This window comes from Carettochelys insculpta, chromosome 2 (genome assembly GCF_033958435.1).
Source record: "Carettochelys insculpta isolate YL-2023 chromosome 2, ASM3395843v1, whole genome shotgun sequence".
In the NCBI taxonomy this organism is placed as follows: Eukaryota; Metazoa; Chordata; order Testudines; family Carettochelyidae; genus Carettochelys; species Carettochelys insculpta.
Genome location: NC_134138.1, coordinates 220,553,239 through 220,572,219, shown reverse-complemented (window position 1 = coordinate 220,572,219; position 18,981 = coordinate 220,553,239). Strand labels below are relative to the sequence as shown.

At 43.3% G+C, this 18,981-nt stretch overlaps 1 protein-coding gene across 2 annotated transcripts in view; it reads left to right on the top strand.

Moving 5' to 3' along the window:
• The window catches only part of ITGB8 (integrin subunit beta 8), a 91,900-nt gene extending 78,041 nt beyond the window's left edge, over window positions 1-13,859 (top strand). For both annotated transcript variants that reach the window (XM_074984650.1, XM_074984649.1), the window contains 3 exons: window positions 1,326-1,429; window positions 7,488-7,651; window positions 7,747-13,859. In XM_074984650.1, coding sequence (XP_074840751.1) covers window positions 1,326-1,429; window positions 7,488-7,651; window positions 7,747-7,869 — 391 coding nt within the window. In that variant the 3' untranslated portion in view covers window positions 7,870-13,859. The remainder of the gene's footprint in view (window positions 1-1,325; window positions 1,430-7,487; window positions 7,652-7,746) is intronic.
• Window positions 13,860-18,981: the final 5,122 nt, after the last annotated feature.

Genomic DNA, 18,981 nt, shown 5'->3' with positions numbered 1-18,981 from the left:
CTCCCTGTTGGTATTTAGTCAGTTCTTTTGACATTTGGTGACAACAGAAAGTTGTTTGCTACTTTATTTGTGTAAGCACTTGAGACCCAACCCTGTACAGAGAAGGTGCTCATGTTCATTCTTCTTAATGTATCATCAGAACAATTCTATTTCCAAGGCTAAATGCTTCCCTTTCATAATTCCTGTGCATTCCATTGAATTATGAAAATATGGGCTGGGTCTACACATGCCCCTTCCTTTCGAAAGGGGCATGTTAATGAGCAGGTTTGAAATATGTTAATGAGGCGCTGCAATGAATATGCAGCGCCTCATTATCATTGCAGCGCCTCATTAGCATAATGGCAGCCACGGCGATTTGAAAGTGCGGCTTTTCGAATCACATGCCACCCGTGGAGATGGGACCTTCCGAAAGGACCCCCCCCAGTTTTTGAAAGCCCTTCTTCCTATCTGGTGATCGGAAGAAGGGCTTTCGAAAACTGGGGGGGGGGCGGTCTTTTCGGAAGGTCCCGTCTCCACGGGTGGCGCGCGATTCGAAAAGCCGCACTTTCAAATCGCCGTGGCTGCCATTATGCTAATGAGGCGCTGCAATGATAATGAGGCACTGCATATTCATTGCAGCACCTCATTAGCATATTTGAACCTGCTCATTAACATGCCCTTTTCGAAAGGAAGGGGCACGTGTAGACCCAGCCATGGTGTAAGAGGGAGCAGGGAGACAGCAGGATCAATGTTACTAGTAATGATGCATGAAGGAAAATAACGCTTTATTTTAATAGCTCATGTTGAGTTTGTGGATCTCAAAGCTAAAGATTCCACACAGTAGATTCTGTGCTGCGACTGCTTAGATGTATATCATGAAAGGTATAGTACAGCATTAAGGAGGGTGACTTTGAGCCAGCATCAATTTTACTGCACTACTTTTCACTAAATAATTTTGAAAAATGTTGTAGTAGACAGTCAAGGTGAGTGACATAATATCTTTTATTGGACCAGAGATCTTTGTCTGGTCACTTCACAGTGCAGCTTGAAAACTTATCTCTTTCAAGAACAGAAATTAGTCCAACAAAATATATCACATCCACCCCCAGTCTTTCTAATGTCCTGGAACCAACTCGGCTACAACACTACTGCAAGTAACAATGGATTAAAATATTGCACAAAAGAGACAGCATTTCTCAAAGCTAATAAACAAATGCTTCAGTATTTTTCTAGCAGCAAGAGATTGTTATTTGCACCCTATAATTATTCTGTTGATTATCTGGTTAAAGAAAATGCAGTGACATTTTAGCGGTGGTGAAATGCTATATTTATTTATTTATTTTCAGGGATTGTTTTCAGTGCCATCATTCTAACAATGCATCACAAATGACACGTGACCTGTGCAAAACATCATGTGCTTATATGGTGCATTATATTGATCCAACATCAGGTATGTAAAATCCTAGTTTTGCCTAATCACTTTTATTAAAGTGTGAAAACAATCAGAATTCATAGTGAAATTCACCCCACCATAGAGGACCACACACCATGCTAGACATCCCATAAGAACTATTTAATTCTTTGAAACTGAGTATAAGTTGTATACAGGATTTTGTATAGGCCCTCTGCATAGGGGTGAATGTTCCCGTTAGTTATCAGTTAATAATTAGTTAATAATTGTAAGAAAGTCTTCACTCGGCCCTCACCATAGGCCTTCCTCAACCCTACAACATATAGGCTGCATCTACACGTGCACGCTACTTCGAAGTAGCGGCACCAACTTCGAAATAGCGCCCGTCGCGTCTACACGTGTCGGGCGCTATTTCGAAGTTAACTTCGACGTTAGGTGGTGAGACGTCGAAGTCGCTAACCTCATGAGGAGATAGGAATAGCGCCCTACTTCAATGTTCAACGTCGAAGTAGGGACAGTGTAGACGATCCGCGTCCCGCAACGTCGAAATTGCTGGGTCCTCCATGGCGGCCATCAGCTGGGGGGTTGAGAGATGCTCTCTCTCCAGCCCCTGCAGGGCTCTGTGGTCACCATGGGCAGCAGCCCTTAGCCCAGGGCTTCTGGCTGCTTCTGCGGCAGCTGGGGATCTATGCTGCAGGCACAGGGTCTGCAACCAGTTGTCAGCTCTGTGTATCTTGTGTTGTTTAGTGCAACTGTGTCTGGGAGGGGCCCTTTAAGGGAGCGGCTTGCTGTTGAGTCCGCCCTGTGACCCTGTCTGCAGCTGTGCCTGGCATCCCTATTTCGATGTGTGCTACTTTGACGTGTAGACGTTCCCTCGCTGCGCCTATTTCGATGTTGGGCTGAGCAACGTCGAAGTTGAACATTGACGTTGCCGGCCCTGGAGGACGTGTAGACGTTATTCATCGAAATAGCCTATTTCGATGTCGCAACATCGAAATAAGCTATTTCGATGTTGGCTGCACGTGTAGACGTAGCCATAGTATGTCTTGACCTGTTATTTTGTAACAGAATACTACCTGATATCATCCTGCTTAAATGTTCATATGAAAAGTGTGTTTAACAAGCACTGATACACAGAGGTTTCTGTAACAACATTCCTTGCTTTACTTAGCTTATATTTATATTCTTCTTCAAGAGAAGATTGTGATTGTTTGAAAAAAGTTGTTTTGCTTCAGGGGAAATGAAAGATAAATAATAACAGGAAATGTGACTGGAAAGCAGAACTAAATCAGATTTCCCGGATTCTTGAGACGTTGTCTCCAGTCATGAATCCTGCCTGATAAGCTGTGTCTACACGTGGGTGCCCTTTTGAAAGGGTGAAAATCGAAGTTCAGCGGTCAAAATAGCAGCCATCAAACGGGAGCACCCGCTGCCATTTTTCAGATTGGCACTTAAATCTGCTCTTTCAAAGTGCCATCAAGGTCTTTCGAAAGAGAGCGTCCACACGGCTCCAAGTCCTCTTTCGAAAGAAGGGAGGCAGGAAACGCCGCAGATGGGGTCCCACAGCTGACAAATCCTTCCGGGGCCGCAGCCAGCTGCCTCCTTTAAAGGGCCCCACCCTCTGCCCTCCCCTCTGCACAAGCCAAGTGCTGCCCAGCCTTTCTCGGCCTGGCAGAACCCACTCGTGCCCACGATGGAGGCCCAGCGACAGCTCCTGCAGGAGGACGCCCTCATCATGGACGCCCCGCTGGCAGTGCTGTGCACCATCGCTGCATCTGCGTACAATCTCATCGGGTGGCTGGGCGGTCCCCCTGGGGCCATGGAGCTCCCCCACCCAGGGCACTGCCAGGTGCCCCCCTGGGTGCCCTGATGCCTCTGGACCCACCCCAGCAGCACCGACTGGTGGGAACGCGTGGTGCTAGGGGAGTGGGGCGAGGAAAGGTGGCTGAGGAACTTCCTCATGTCAAGGCATATCTTTGATGAGATCTGCCACTGGCTCGCCCCTGCACTCCGGCACCAGGACACCTGCATGCGGCCAGCGCTCACCCTGGAGAAAGGGGTCACAATCGCCATCTTGAAGCTGGCCACCCCAGACTCCTACTGCTCCGTGCGACAGCAGTTTGGGATGGGCAAGGCCACTGTCAGAGCTGTACTTAAGGAGGTAAGGTGGGGCCAGGTGGGTGGGGGAGCTGGGGCAAGGGGAACCCTCTGCTGCAAGTGTCCAGATGGGGCAGAGGCTGGCTGGGTGGGGTGCAGGGGTCTGGACGGGGCAAGGGCTGGATGGGAGGGGGGCAGAATGGGCCTGAGGTGGGGGGCCATGGCCGCCACACCCGCACTAGAGCACATGTCCCCCTTCCGCCCCGCAGGTCGTCAGAGCCATCAACGCAATGCTGCTCCATAGGGTCGTCCGCCTGGGGGATCTGGACAACACCGTCTCCGACTTTCAGGACCTGGGCTTTCCAAACTGCATCGACACTTCAGATGCCACATGCATCCCCCTCTATACCCCACCACACAGTGGCAGCCAGTACGTCGACAGGAAGGGCTACCATTCGGTGGTGCTCCAGGCCCTGGTGGATACAAGGGGCTGGCTCACCGACATCTATGTGGCTGGGCTGGCCGCACCCACGATGCCTGGGCCTTTCGGAACTCCAGCCTCACCGGCACATGGAGGCCGGCACCTTCGTCCCCCAGTGGGAGATCCCAGTGACGGAGGACATCACCATGCCGCTCTGCACTGTGGCAGATGTGGCGCACCCCCTGCAGCCGTGGTTCATGAGGCTGTACACGGGACACCTCGACCCCACCCTGGAGGCATTCAATGAGCACTTCAACCATGCCCGCCACGTGGTGGAGCGGGCCTTTGGGTGCCTAAAGGGGTGGTGGAGGTGCCTCCTCACGCGGCTGGATGTCGGGGTCCTCAACGTGCCCCAGGTGGTGGATGCCTGTTGCATCCTTCACAACATCATGGAGGGAAAGAGGGACACCTATGTCCCCGGGGGGGTCCTCCGGCCGGCGCCAGCTATGAGCAGCCAAGCACTGCCCCCATCCGTGAGGCCCACCGGGACAGCCACCACATCTGGGAAGCCCTCAGACAGGCCTTTTCCAATGGCTACCTCTGACCTGCATGCACACCCACATCCCATGCACATCCGCCACCACCATCCCCGCCATCCCCACACCCACCAGCACCACACCTGCACATCCACCACCACTGTCCCTGTGAGGAGCACAGCACAGAGTGGTGAACAATAAAAGAAACGTTTATCTATACTGTTTTCGTTGGTAAATATGTACAGGGGGAACCTAATTTGGAGAGGGCGAGGCACTCATTCCAGGGCAGGGGTGGTGGGCCGTGAGACCCATCAGCCCCTGGACCCCCTGCCTCCCTGGGTGCGGGGTCCCCAGCGGGGAGGAGAGGGTGCAGGTAGCACTGTCAGGTATTGCCGGCAAGTGGGCCTGGTGGGTGTGGAGGGGGCGGTCTCAGTGGGGGCGGAGGGGGCAGGCTCAGTGGGGATGGAGGGGGCAGGCTCAGCCGGGGGGAGCTGCTGGGGGGACCAGGAGGCAGACAACAGTGGCCATATGGTCCCAGAGGCTGTGGCCAATGCCCTCCAGGGCGGTCAGCAGCCTCTCCCAGGCTGCCCTCCTCCACTCCATGTCAACCTGGGCGAGCCGCAGGTGCTGCTCAGCCACCTCGGCCTGGTGCTGGCTGGCTGGGTCCTCCTCAGCCCGGCGGGGGCCCCCGGCCATGGCCCCAATGGCATGCTGCCTGGGGCGGCGTCCGGGCACCTCTGAGGGCTGCAGGGGGGCTCTCGGGGATGAGGGACATCGCAGGGCTGTCCCGGCCCATGGATGGTGCGGCTGTGTGGAGAGGAGGAGAGCATGTCAGTAATGTGCCCTGGACAGAGGGGACCAGGCTGTGGCCCACCCACCCGAGCCCACCCCATGGGGTCCCGCACCCACAGAGGACACTGAGCCCCTGGGGGCACCAACCCACCCCCCACGAGCTTCATCCAGGGGTCTCTCATGCAGATGGCCCTTCCCGGCCTGTGGTGTGCAGGCCCCAGGCACTGTCTAGCACTGTCTGGCCACCACCCCTGTGCAGCTTGCAGTGCTGTCAACTGAGGGTGGGTGCGGGGCATCGCTGGTGCGCCACCGTGGGGTGCTGCATCTCATGTGGGGGGTGGCCTGTGTGCGGACCGGGACCACCGGCCCTTCGTGAGGGCGACTAGCCGTTGCGTCGCCCCCAACCTGTGGAGCAGGTGTGTGCCCCTCCCTGTACGTACCAGAGGGTCCCTTGGTGATGTCCGGGGATGTCCGGCTCCCGGTTGCCCAGCTGGAGGAGCAGGAGGGGATGACTATGGTGAGGTCCCTCTCCTGACTTGACCATTCTGTGGTCCCCTCGCCCTCCTGGGTCTGGTCTGGCCTGCTCCTTTTTCTCCTCCGGTTGCAGCTGCTCGCAAATGGCCATTTCGAAGTTTACTAATGAAGCGCTGAAATGCATATTCAGCGCTTCATTAGCATGCGGGCGGCAGCCGCGCTTCGAAATTGACGCTCCTTGCCGCCGCGCGGCGCGTCCAGACGGGGCTCCTTTTCGAAAGGACACCGCCTACTTCGAAGTCCCCTTATTCCCATGGGAAGTTTACTAATGAAGCGCTGAAATGCATATTCAGCGCTTCATTAGCATGCGGGCGGCAGCCGCGCTTCGAAATTGACGCTCCTTGCCGCCGCGCGGCGCGTCCAGACGGGGCTCCCAGGGGACTTCGAAGTAGGCGGCGTCCTTTCGAAAAGGAGCCCCGTCTGGACGCGCCGCGCAGCGGCAAGGAGCGTCAATTTCGAAGCGCGGCTGCCGCCCGCATGCTAATGAAGCGCTGAATATGCATTTCAGCGCTTCATTAGTAAACTTCGAAATGGCCATTTGCATGGCCATTTCGAAGTTTGGGGCACGTGTAGACACAGCCTGAGAGAATAGGACTCAATTTAATTGATGTAATGGCCAGATCCCTCCTGCCAGCCATTAAATCAAGTAAACTGAGTTCTATTCCAGTGTTTCTCAATTTTTTTTATGAAGTACCCTCGTCAAAAAAAAAATTGTTAAGTACCCCAGTATCCACAATTTTCAGAGCTCGTGGGAATAAGGGGACTTCGAAGTAGGCGGCGTCCTTTCGAAAAGGAGCCCCGTCTGGACGCGCCGCGTGGCGGCAAGGAGCGTCAATTTCGAAGCGCGGCTGCCGCCCGCATGCTAATGAAGCGCTGAATATGCATTTCAGTGCTTCATTAGTAAACTTCGAAATGGCCATTTGCATGGCCATTTCGAAGTTTGGGGCACGTGTAGACACAGCCTCAGTGTGACAGGGAGGTGCCCTTGCCACAATGTTCAGGGGGCGGTTTGGGGTTATGGGGCATTTAAGGCTGGGGCTGGTTTGGGGCTACAGGAGGTCCAAGGCTGTGTGCTGGGGCTGGTTTGGGGCTGAGAGGGGCCTAAGTGTAGGGGCAGGGATCATGGTTTGGGGCAATTTTATGTTTGGTCCCCGGAACATATAAAAAATTGCCATGTGGCCCCCCCATGAAAAAAGGTTGGAAACCCCTGGTTGAGAGGATAGGGCACTGGACTGGGAGTCAGGAGAGCTGGGTTTTATTTCTGACTTTGGTCCTGAATAGCAGGGAAAATCACAAGTCTGGGTTTTACCTGCCACCCTTTCTCTATTGTAGCTGTTTAAACGATAAGGTATCTGATGCACAGACTGTTTTTACTATTTGTTTTATGGTGCCTAATACAATAGACTCCTGATTTTTAGTTGGACCCTCTCAGTGTTACTATAACATTAACGATTTTTTTAAAAAGGGCCATCTGGATCTTTCTAATTGTTTATTTTTTCCTCCTGATAAAACAATATTAAAACAGATTTCATATGTCAGTCTGAATAATTATTCCTTCTTCATTTAATATTTTATAAGTAAAGTCATCAGTTATTGTAGAAATTGGATTTAGTGAAGTTGTGCTAAATTAATGTACCATGTTAAATTCAAACTTGTTTAATGGATGGTCCTGATTAATATTTTAAACTTCACATTTTTCTTTTCCTTTTTATTGCAGAATGCTTCTCTGACCCAAGCTACTTCAGAATCTTTTTCATAATCTTTATAATCACATTTCTGATTGGGTTGCTTAATGTACTTATTATCAGGCAGATCATTCTACAGTGGAATAGCAATAAAGTTAAATCTTCCTCAGATTACAGAGCATCTGCAACAAAGAAGGTAACTGATTTCTGAGAAAATCATATTCAGTACTTTTTTTTTTCTTGCATATAAACATTAGCCGTTTGTTGATAAACTGTATCTTCTTCTTCAAGGATAAGATGTTTTTGCCAACTGTTTGTACGAGAACAGTAACATATAGACGTGACAAACCAGAAGAAATAAATATTGACATCAGCAAGTTACGATTAAATGAAACTTTCAAGTGCGAATTCTGAAGACTGTTTTTTCTTCAAATCTGTAGTTCCTTCATTTTCTTATTTTTACTATATAAGAGTCTTGACTGATGCTAGTTGTTTTGTGGCATACAGTTGTTGAATACTATAACAAACTGAAATGTAAGCATAGTCACATAATGTGACTAGAAGTTATGGCTGCTGTATTTTTGAAAGAGAAATGTGCATTACTACTGTTCAAGACCATTAGTGTTGATGTAGCACTTTAATGTAAAATAATTTATTTAGTTATGGCATAGAATGTAGATACGAACAGGGGTGACAAAGCACTGACCTCACTTTACATGTAGCTAGTACTGATGTGTGCTGTGAGAATGGGAAAAACTGTGATTAAAATATTAACATTCCTGTATGTTATGGCAATAGATGGAGCTTTTGGAGTATTTGTACATGTAGAAACAATACTTCTCAAAACTTTTATTGTTCTTCTTTCAGAGTTCCAGTGATCTTGTTTACTTTGCCATCAGTTTATCTTCTTATAGTTACTTATCAAAAATGACTGGATTAATGAGTGCTTAGTTACTACTGGTATTTTTTTTTTAAATATACAAATGATAATCTCACTTAAACAAGATTTGTTCTTCATGTGTGCTAAAATGTATACATTTTACTATTCCCTTTCTTTCAAAATAGAGGCTTTTACATATATATTTTAAGATTTGTAAAAATGTGTCTGTAAAAAAGGGTGGGGGATCTTCTTGTGTGGGTTTGGTTTTTGTTTTATCTGCCTTGAATACTCTAGATAATAATTAAACACACTGGCTAAGTTCAGCTCTGGTGTTGGCAAGAGGAGCTGTATTTGGCCTGCTAGGTACATTTCAGTGTTTTGCCAAATAAGCACTCTTTTCTTTTTAAGTATCTGATATGCCTGATTTTTCCACACCTGCTACTTTTTAACTGAGAGAATCAGTTTGCATGAATCCCATTTTTAACTGCCTAAATTATTGTTTCTGTGGACTGAGATATGTATCCAGCAGGATATGAAGATGTCAACTCCAAAAGGAGAAAATGAATAGAGAAAAAAGGAGAGGGATTTTCCCAGGAGAACCAGTGAGCTGAATTGACTAAAGTAGATTCAAATAGAGCTGTCAGAAGTGGACAAGGTCCTTGATTAATATTCCTTGGGCCAATATGGATTGATCTGAGGGCAGAATTTGTACCACAGAATAAATTGTACAAAAACACTCTACTTCTTCATAAAATTAACTCTGCAGTGATTGAAGCTGTCTTTTTCTTGCTATATGTCATATAAAGTGTGCAGTCAGGCTGGTTTGTTTTATGTTTCACAATGTTAGGAAGTTCTGGTAAGCCTCTTTGAAATATGCACTAAAATCTAGTTGGCAAAAAATTCTGAGATGTCCTATGTTATCACTGCTAAATATTGATACTCAATACCAATCTCTGCCTATTGCAACGAATAGGGGTAAAGTCTATTAAAGTTTATTAAAAAGCAGAATAGACATTGTTGAGATAGTTATAAGAAATCAGAAAATAAATTCTCCTAATCTTCCTTCTGTACAACTAAGTCTAAAATCTGTGAGAGATGTGCATGTGAAAGAAATGCAGGATTTGGAATATCAGCTTTATGGGACTCCATAACACTCATCAACTGGAGGTTTGAGGGAAAAACTTATGAAAACAATGGCTCAGACTTTCTATTCTCATTGTTCTAAAACCTCTAGATACCAGTGGTAACCATGGCATACTCTCCCCAGTGAGCCACCTGTTAAATTCCTCGATTAAGTATTTCTACAGCATGTATCATAGTGGTAGCTGAGCTTCAGTTCAGGCAGCTTAAAATGTCTTGCTAGAAATTGGAATAGATTGCACTGATTTTATTAATGACATCTTTCATTTTTATTTGTTCTAGATTACTGAAAAATATTCCACTGAGAATCATTTAACATTTGTAATGAATTTAACTAGATTTATTTTTCTTTATACTGCACAGTTTGGGACTTAGTCCTCCTCCAACAGAAGTTAATGGGATAATTACCATTGACTTTGGTGAGAACAGAATAAAGGCCCATTAGATATAACCATATTTAATATTGCTCTGCTCACAACATGTTAGAGGAGGAAACGAGGTACAATCTGGATTTCAACTGTATATAATTGTTTAATTGAAACGCTTTGTGTGCTTCACAAAAGACATGAATCTTTTATTTAAATAGTGTAGCATTGACTTTTAACCTAGCTTTGTTAGATTGAGATACAGGTTGAACCTCTCTAACCCAGAACTCTCTCATCTGGCAAACTAAGTAATTTGGCATGATTTTAGTTAGCCAGACAACCACTTATCATGGGTGTTGCCAAGTTTCCCATGGTCCCATAAAATTTGTTTACAGCCACCAGTCCTGTCTCTCAGTGGTCAGTGCTGTTATTTAGCTGTAATTTACCCCCAAATGTCTTCTAGGAGCCCAGCAGAAGTGTTGGTAATGTGCTCAAAAATATTGACCTCTTGTTGTCTAGCAAATTCTCTCATCCAGCACCGATCAGGTCTTGAGGGTGCCAGATGAGAGAGGTTCAACCTGTATAATACATGTCCTTAAGACAACATATAGTTAAGTAATATATTGGTATTGTTTAAAATAATTTCTCTTCTTTGTTGAGACATGTCAAATTGTGGAGTAGAAATGGAGTTGGGGACTTCATGTGAAGGAGAAAAATGGCTCTTCATAGTAAATCTCCCTCCTACCTCCAAAATACATCCTGTAGCTGCTTCTCTCCTTCTATTGTGCTTGCTGGAACTCCAGCTCTATTCAAATGGAGGCATGGCCAGCATGTTGCAATCAGAGCTGCTGCCAAATACATCATATTTCACTCAGGTCAGTGGACCTCTGCAACATAAATTTCATTGTATGCTGCTGCTTTCCTAAGTAGTTGTGACTCCCCCTTCCATTGTGTTAATGTACCATGGAAGAGATTACAAATGTGCTACTGACAAAGAACCAGCTGCTAGCAATGCAGAAGGCCAAGAGCTCATCCTTAGAAGGCCTGTGGGGAGGTCAGACAGAACAAGATCTTCAACACAGTGCCTGATTCTCATGGATGACTGCCATAAATGAGAAAATGTGTCTTTGCCTTCTACCTGTTCTTCTCTGCCACTGACCCTGCTTTTCAGAAGGGATGGTGCAGAAGAGAAATGGCCCAAAAAAAGCCTCAGAATGATGGGGATATCATGTGCTCCCATTAGCACATAACCTTAAATGAGAAAGCACTTAGCCCATAATTCACAAGAGATTTGATTGGCACTTACGGTACTAGTACTGTGGCTGTGCTTTATGTAGCATCTTAGCATGTGAGCTATTGTAAATAAAGTCTACATAGTTCATACTGTATCAAGAGTTCCTCTCTCTATATTGTGCTTCTAAGGTATTCATGCCAAACAAAAAATATAAAATTTGGCCTCAGCAAAATCACTACAGGCTTGATGTAGAAATTTAAACCCACTGAAAAATTAAACAAATGTAAAATAATTTTATGGAAGGCCAGCTCCACAATGTGAAGCACTTCATTAAAGAAATACAAATAGGCACTATACTTGTATCATTAACTAGTCATTTTGGGATTTTTTTTAATTTTATTTGTTTTACTGTATGCCTCACAAGTACTATATTTTCATGAGTATCCATAAAAAAAATTGTTTGTCCTTGTTTTAACAACTGTCCGAATATTTTAATTATTCTAGTTCTAAAGTAGGTACTTGAGTGTAGATCAGGTTGAGGCTTATTCATCTCTAATTACTTGTTTGTGTGTATTTTAGAAAGGACAGATGCTTATGCAGTACAAAATGTGCACATTGCTTCAGGTTGAAAAAAGGAGACACTGAGTCATGTAGCGAGTTATTTCCAAGATCTATGAATATATTTATTACAACATCACAAATGAGAGTGGGGCAGTGATTTGTTCATTCAGAAAATGTGTACATGATGTATGTGGAATTTTTTTTCTGCCAGATCGAAATATTCCCATGTATTCATAAGCAGTGTTTAAAGTAGACCTTTTTCCATTATTTGACTTGTATTAATTTTTTTCGGTGTGAAGGCATCAAAATCTCCCATGTAAAGTATGGTTTTGTATTTTATTAGAAGTAATTTTCCATAGCTGGTAAAATATTATGATACTCTGACTTTGTCAAGTCACACTGGGGAATTAGTTCTTCCCTCCCCACCATACTTGTCTCTGATTTTGACTGTGTTGCTCACTGCCGTAGTGAACCGGTTAACCTTACATTCTAGCAGCACCTGGTCTTCTAACTAACCACATTGGGTTTTATGATGCCCTTTAAGGCACAGCTTGGAGTAGAAGGATGTGCAGAAGTGCGATGCTTTATCAGGATCTTGAGGAGGCACAGTGTATAAAGCAGGCTGAAGGATCATGAGCTTTGGGGAGTGAGGTTTGTGTGCAGTCCTTGAAGGGAGTACAGTACCCATTCTCTGTGCCCAGCTGGATCTACTAGCCAGTGCGGGAAACATGCCCCTTCCCATGCACTTTGAAGATGCTGGACGGGAGGAAGCGCTCACAAGGCATTCCTTCTGCCTGACAGAGTATAGGAACCCAGCCCTTGCATTGATAAGGTGTGAACACAAAGGGCAATGTTGGCAACTATCTAAGAGGGACCACTTTCACTAGGGGTGTAGCTCTGGACGCAACTGAAGCAATAGAAGTCTGTGGGAATTTTGTAATTTGACTTCATTGGCATTTGGAGCAGACCCTAAATCACAGTATGATTACACTGAGAAAAATCCACTTCTGAAATACACATCCACTTTGATTTTTAGTTGGAAATGCCAAGGTGTAGAGCAAGAAATTCTCTTGATTCACTGCACTGTATGTATCATTCAGTTCATGCTGATTGAAATGTAAACTGTCCAGTCAAATTAGAAATGAAATGTCTCCACAATGTTTAAGCCTTGCATTTCAAATAAAAATAAGGCTTACAGGATAAATAATAAAGCAGTAGTTAGGAAGCATGTAAGTGTTTTTAGCTATTGTTCTCTATTCAGAACTCTAACAGATGTCAAGGGATATTGGAGTATACTGATGACAGAAACAGGTTAAAATTACCTAGCAGAAATAATTTGTATACAATGGGCCAAATTGGTGCAGTTGCACAGAGGGCAAGCCAGCTTAGAATTAGAGCCAGCATATTTTAGTGTTTTTCAAGATTCTGTCTGAAAATGAATGTCCAGTTAGTTCTTTTGTTTTACAAATTCCTCTTCACCTAGCACTTCCTCTTCATTTTATTTTTCTGTTGTACACTCTTGAAACAAGTTGCGTAGTTCAGGAAAAATCCATAAAATGTCTGGCACGTGTTGACATATGTTGAAATCCTGTCCCTTTTCAAGTCAATGAAGTTTTCAGTAGGGCCACACCTTTACCTCCAGTAGCTGTTTGTTTTCCTGCTTGCAAATACATTCGTTTTAGACACATGCATTGTGCTGAGATCTATTTCATACTTACTACTACAGTTTTTAAAAAGAACTACTTTAAACTCTCTCATTTAGCAAAGGTATGACAAAAATATTAATAATATGGGGACTATTTTCATGTTTAACATGTGCTGCCTTTTGTAAAAAAACGTATATGGATCTATAATGGTTCTTTAGTTTTAGAAAGTTTGGTAACATAGAAATGTTAGGAAGGGAAGCAGGTTTTTAATAGTGACAGAGATAATAGGGTAATAGGCTTTTACAACTCTTATTGTTCATTTCCAGCTTGAAATGGCATTTTAAAAATAAATCACTACTTAAATTTGCCTGAAAATTTACTATTTTTTTAAAATAATATACTTTTGTAGCTGGTTATTCATTTCAGTTGACTACTAACTTCTATTCGATTATATTTATTAATGAATTGACACTGTAGTGTACTGTGAGATGTTTATTTTTCTATCAATGCTGTAACAGCTATGACATAGCATTAAGTTAATGCAACGTTATTATACTTTCTCTAATTAAAAAAGCAGTATTTAATCTCTGTGGAGTGTCATGTTTTGTAATACACTGAGTATTTTATTGTTGTTTTTTTCAAAAAAAAGTATCTTCACTGCAACATTTCCTCTTAAAATATAAATGTAGTTCATGTTCTTTAGCAGTGTTCCCTGTAAGCTGGGCACTTGTGTATCCACTCAGGAGAGATTCAGATGTCACCCCACTGATTAGCAAAGCACCCACACCTAAGTGTTTTCTACTGGTAGTACACATTTGCACATGCTTTGCACGTGAAAATTTATTCCGCACATGGAAGGAAAAGATTAGAGGGAGTCTTCGTCTATAGGACTATATTACAGAAACAGGTTGCTATGATAGACTAGGTCTGTATAAGGAAGGGTGGAACAAAGTTTCAAGAAGCATGTTTATTAGGTTTAGGTAAATGTATGAAAGCATAGGATGGTCCAGAACACTTTCTGGCAGTGCATTTGTCTGCAGCCAAGTGGGCAGAACTGAGTATGTTGGAGTTATATTTGACTCCCTCAATTCAGGCCCCTTGCAGCTTTGTAGACAGTGCTTTGACACTGCAAAACCTGAGCTCCAACCTGAGCTGCAAGATCCACATATGTATTCTTACCGCAGTGGCATGAGCCCCACTGGCACAGTCTGTAGGATGGGCTGAGAAGCTCACTAGCAGATACAGAACAAGAAGAAGTCTTGTGGCACCTTATAGACTAACATATTTTGGAGCATAAACTTTCATGGGCCAAGACCCGCTTCAGAAGATGCATGGAGGTGGGTTTCAGAGGGGTATTTAAAGAGTGGGGTCCCAGTAAAAGGGAGGGCCAGAGCTAACAAGGTCTATTCAGCAATGTGGAAATGACCCAGTATCAACAGTACTTATCAAAAGAGGAAAAAACAAGTTAGATCAGACGGGGATGTGAGCCTTTGTCAGAGTCTAATGGGGAAATATTAACACCCAGGGCAGAGAAGCTGCCTTTGTAAGGTGTGAGCCACTCCCAGTTTCTCTTTAATCCTTGGTTAACGGAGTCAAATTTGCAAATAAATTCCAGCTCAGAGATTTCTCTCTCCATTTGATTTTTGAAATTTCTTTGTTTCAGGACTGTCACCTTTAAATCTGCCACTGAGTGTCCAGGGAGATTGAAGTGTTCTCCCACAGGCTTCTGTACATTACTGTTCCTGATGTCTGATTTATTTCCTTTTTTTTTTTTTTTTTACGGAGAGACTGTCCAGTTTGGCCAATGTAAATTGCAGCAGATAGAGTGGAGATGTGCCTTTTGAGACATTACTTTGCAGACTGTCTTTGAACCTGGTGGAATGTAACCACATAGCTAAGGGCATGGAGGCATGGTCTGATTATTAATATATGACTAAAAGTATCCCTCCTCCCTCCCTTCCTCTATAGATTGTTCCTATTCTTGATAAGAATTGGCTTGTTTTGCGGTTGGCTTGTGGTACGGGTGTACTTTTGAGCATGCATCTGTACCTTCATTGGATCCAGTTATGATGTTTTACTAACATCAACAAAATGGTGTCTGCAAATCATGAAAGGGACATGCATTTCATTCTTCTGTTGATTCCGCTCATAATAGTTTCCTTACAAAATTCTATGCCAAACCATTGACATGAAAAGTACTTCTGTGCTGTAAAAACATACCTGATCAATTACCAAGAGCAACAGAGGGCGAAGAAACTCTAAATGAGCAGAGCTGTTTCAAAACTTGCCCACAATGTGACACCACCAAAATTAACTTTTTCGCTCTGTTTTGTGTGGCTTCTTAGCCCTTTGTCATTCTCTCATCAGGACCATAAATTGCTAATTCTGGCAAGAATGTTTTTTTTGTAATTGAATATTGCATAACAGTAGTGGAAAGAGAGTTAGTATTCAAGTAAGGGCTGCTGTGTTCATGACAAGCTGCATGTTACTTAGAAATCTTTGGACTCAAAAATGCAAGAGAGAATCCTTGGAAATGATACAGGGCAAAATAAGATAATTTTATAAATGTTAAGAAGAGGCAAAATGTATCATTTTACTGCATGTTTTTTCTTTCCAAATTTAGAAAGATGACCACAAATTTCATAATTTCGGTGGAAGAGAACAAAGTTAAGGCACTGTCAGAGGGAAAGTTTGAGTGATAGGAAATAGACTTACAGGTATATGCAAGGCAATGAAGGCTGAAAAATGATAGTTTTTCCAGGAAAGAATTTGTTAAGTGGAAGCCGATGTCTTTGCCCATCTGTTGGCCTTGGACCTCCTTTTTTGTCAAATGCAAATGAAACCTGATGAAGTCCTCTCCCCATAAACAACAGTGGTTCTGGTCCCACGCTCTTACCCTTTTCCCCAGTTGTTGAATGATGGTAAGTGAGCTTTATGAAGTCTTTCTCTATTTCTACACAGGATGTGAAATGCAGCTATTAAACTGAGTTATTACAATGATGCTTGTCCACATAGTGATAGTTCTCAGCATCCTGTAGCACGTAACATATTATAATTATCTGTGTCATTCATCTCATTGTATAGTTAATGTCCCTCATAGGGATTAAGGTAGTTTGACGGCAATCTAATGCTACTCATGCTGTTTTGCAGACACGCTTGACAAGTGAAAAAAAGCTGCAGTTCAAGCCCTCAGAAAAAGAGGGAACCAGGACAGCCTAGGGATGAAGGCAGCCCTGACTTTGACTACTGCTTTGACAACATCAGTGTAGGTGTACTCCCTTATTGTGTAACTTCTGTCTGCATGATTCCCATTGTGCTAAGGGTAAGATTTGCCTCAACATGCTTAAAGAAGAGAGAGGGAGATCTGTCCAAAAGAGTTCTATGCTGAAAAATACTGTGATGGTTTGAGTGGGTATCTGGAGTACATGGTGGCTTTACAGCAACTGAAAAGGGATCGGTGTGGCTGGAAGGGAGAAGACGCAGCTATAAAGCTGTGCATTCCTAGTGGAAGAGTTTATTTTGAAGGGTGTTTTGGTTTTTTGGTTTTGTATTGGTGGAGAGGAGTGTCCTTCCTGATCTACCATAAAGAAAAGAACCTTGGAAATAACACTTACTATTCAACTTTTAGAACAAAACAAATAAAACCTTAATTATAAGAAAATCTGCTTGAAAGAGTTTGAGAAGTTGATGTCTCCTGTGTTGTAAGCATGAGCAAATAGCGGTGATGATGAAGCTGCCAGCTCCTTCTGATGCTACTGGGGGAGAGAGTATGAGGGTGTTCACTCAAAACTGTTTAGCTAACCCAATAAATAACCCAATAAATAACCCAATAAATTCAAAATAACCCAATAAATTCAAACCAAATAAGTCCTCAAAGTGTGAAGATTGTGGTTCTGTAATGAAACTGGTCAAAGTAAATGGAGATGCAATAAAACTATGATTAGTGAAAGAATTATTTAGGTTTCAGTTACTGAAGGGGTGCTCTCCAGTGTATTTTTAAATTCAGTCAGATTTTAATTAGCAAACAGAAACCAGCACATTTGGCCAGATTCATTAAAAGGGTGTGCAGCTCCACTGAAATCAACAGAACAGAAATTGGCTGATGGTGGAAGTGAATTTCACCACTGAGGACCTCTCACTGTTGATATCTCACCCAGTGAAACTAAGGGTTTTCTCAGTTATGTTGGTATTTATTTATTTGAAGGATGTCTATTAAGCAGGGCACCGTGACTCTCAAATAGGTCAACTTGACCTGCTGTGCAGCCAGCCACCACAGCTTTCTGAATCTCTGGAAGCATGGAAAAGACACTTTTTGTTTCCTTTGGGAGTATTCAGCCTAAAATAGATAGGGATTATCCAGCAAAGTTGTAGTCTGTGAGTCCGATTGTTTCATGGCTTCTGCAATGTGTAATGCCACACAACTTGCACAGTGCCTGTCAAACACCATATTGTGAGTGAGCACAAACATGCATTTGTGTAAGTATGAAATTTCTCTGTGTATCTGTGCATATGGGAATACTGGGAAGTTAGAGAGAGGCGAAAATAATTTTGCATGTGAAATAGGTACATACATATTTTCCATCTCACTTATTGGACAGAACTTTAAAAATGTGATCTTATATGTCACAAACAATTAGGAAGTCAATGTTCTCTCATTCTTCAAGAATAGATATGAAGTAGAGTGCTTATGCAAACTGTTCTGCAGACCAGCAGAAAATTGAATTTACTGTAAGAAAATACATTGTTGCATTAATGAAGGGAAAAGGACCATCTACTGTGTTAGCTATTATCAAAAAGTAAAAATTAGTTGGCTCAAGTTCCAGCCAAAATAACAGGCTCTTTTGGTGTCAGTACTTTTGTATTAACCCAAAGATTTTCTTCTGTTTTTGTTTCAAGTGTCTCCAAAACTCCAACAGGGAAAGTTCTTATCAAGTTGTTAAAACATGAAATTAGGACTTGAGAATTCTGGCTTGCTTGCTGTGTTCTCCATGCTACTGGGCAATCATAAGGCCAGATTTGATTTCTGACCACACAAAATACCAGCTGAAGGCAGTCAGAACTGTCAGTGCTTCACCACTTTTGAAAATCGAGTCCTTAATCTAGCCTCTGAAAATGGCTGGAGTGTAAATATAGCTAAATTTAAAAAGTGATGCTGTGAGTTAATATTTGTGAAACGTTTTTAAAGCCTCCATTAATGTAAAAAGTAAAGTACTTAAATACAACATTAATACTAAAATATTAATGAAAAATAAAAATCGGATGAGCCATGCTTTCAACAACACTGCAGAAAACTTCATGGGACAAAGTGTGTTACTAAATTTAAGTAATCTCATATGAGCAATTTGATGCTGAATAGTAGTGACCTAGTTGATGTGGAATTCAAGTGGCTTAACTTGCCAAATTCTATCTGCTTATTTGATCAGTACCTGGTTACTATGTCTCTCTTAGTGTAATGTGGGTGTTTGCCAGCAGATTGAAGTCTGCAGTTGCCTTTGAGATAATGGAATGATTATTCTTTTGCAAACGTTGGCAGCAAAGGCAATGTTATAATTTTGTTATGACTACGCTGCCTGGATTACTGCAGTTATATGCAGTGTAAAATCACAAATGGGACTTACAGCTAGGAAACCTTCAGAACAAACTCAAAGTGAACCAGAAATTTCAGTAAACCAAAGGATTATGGTACAAAGTAAGAGTATT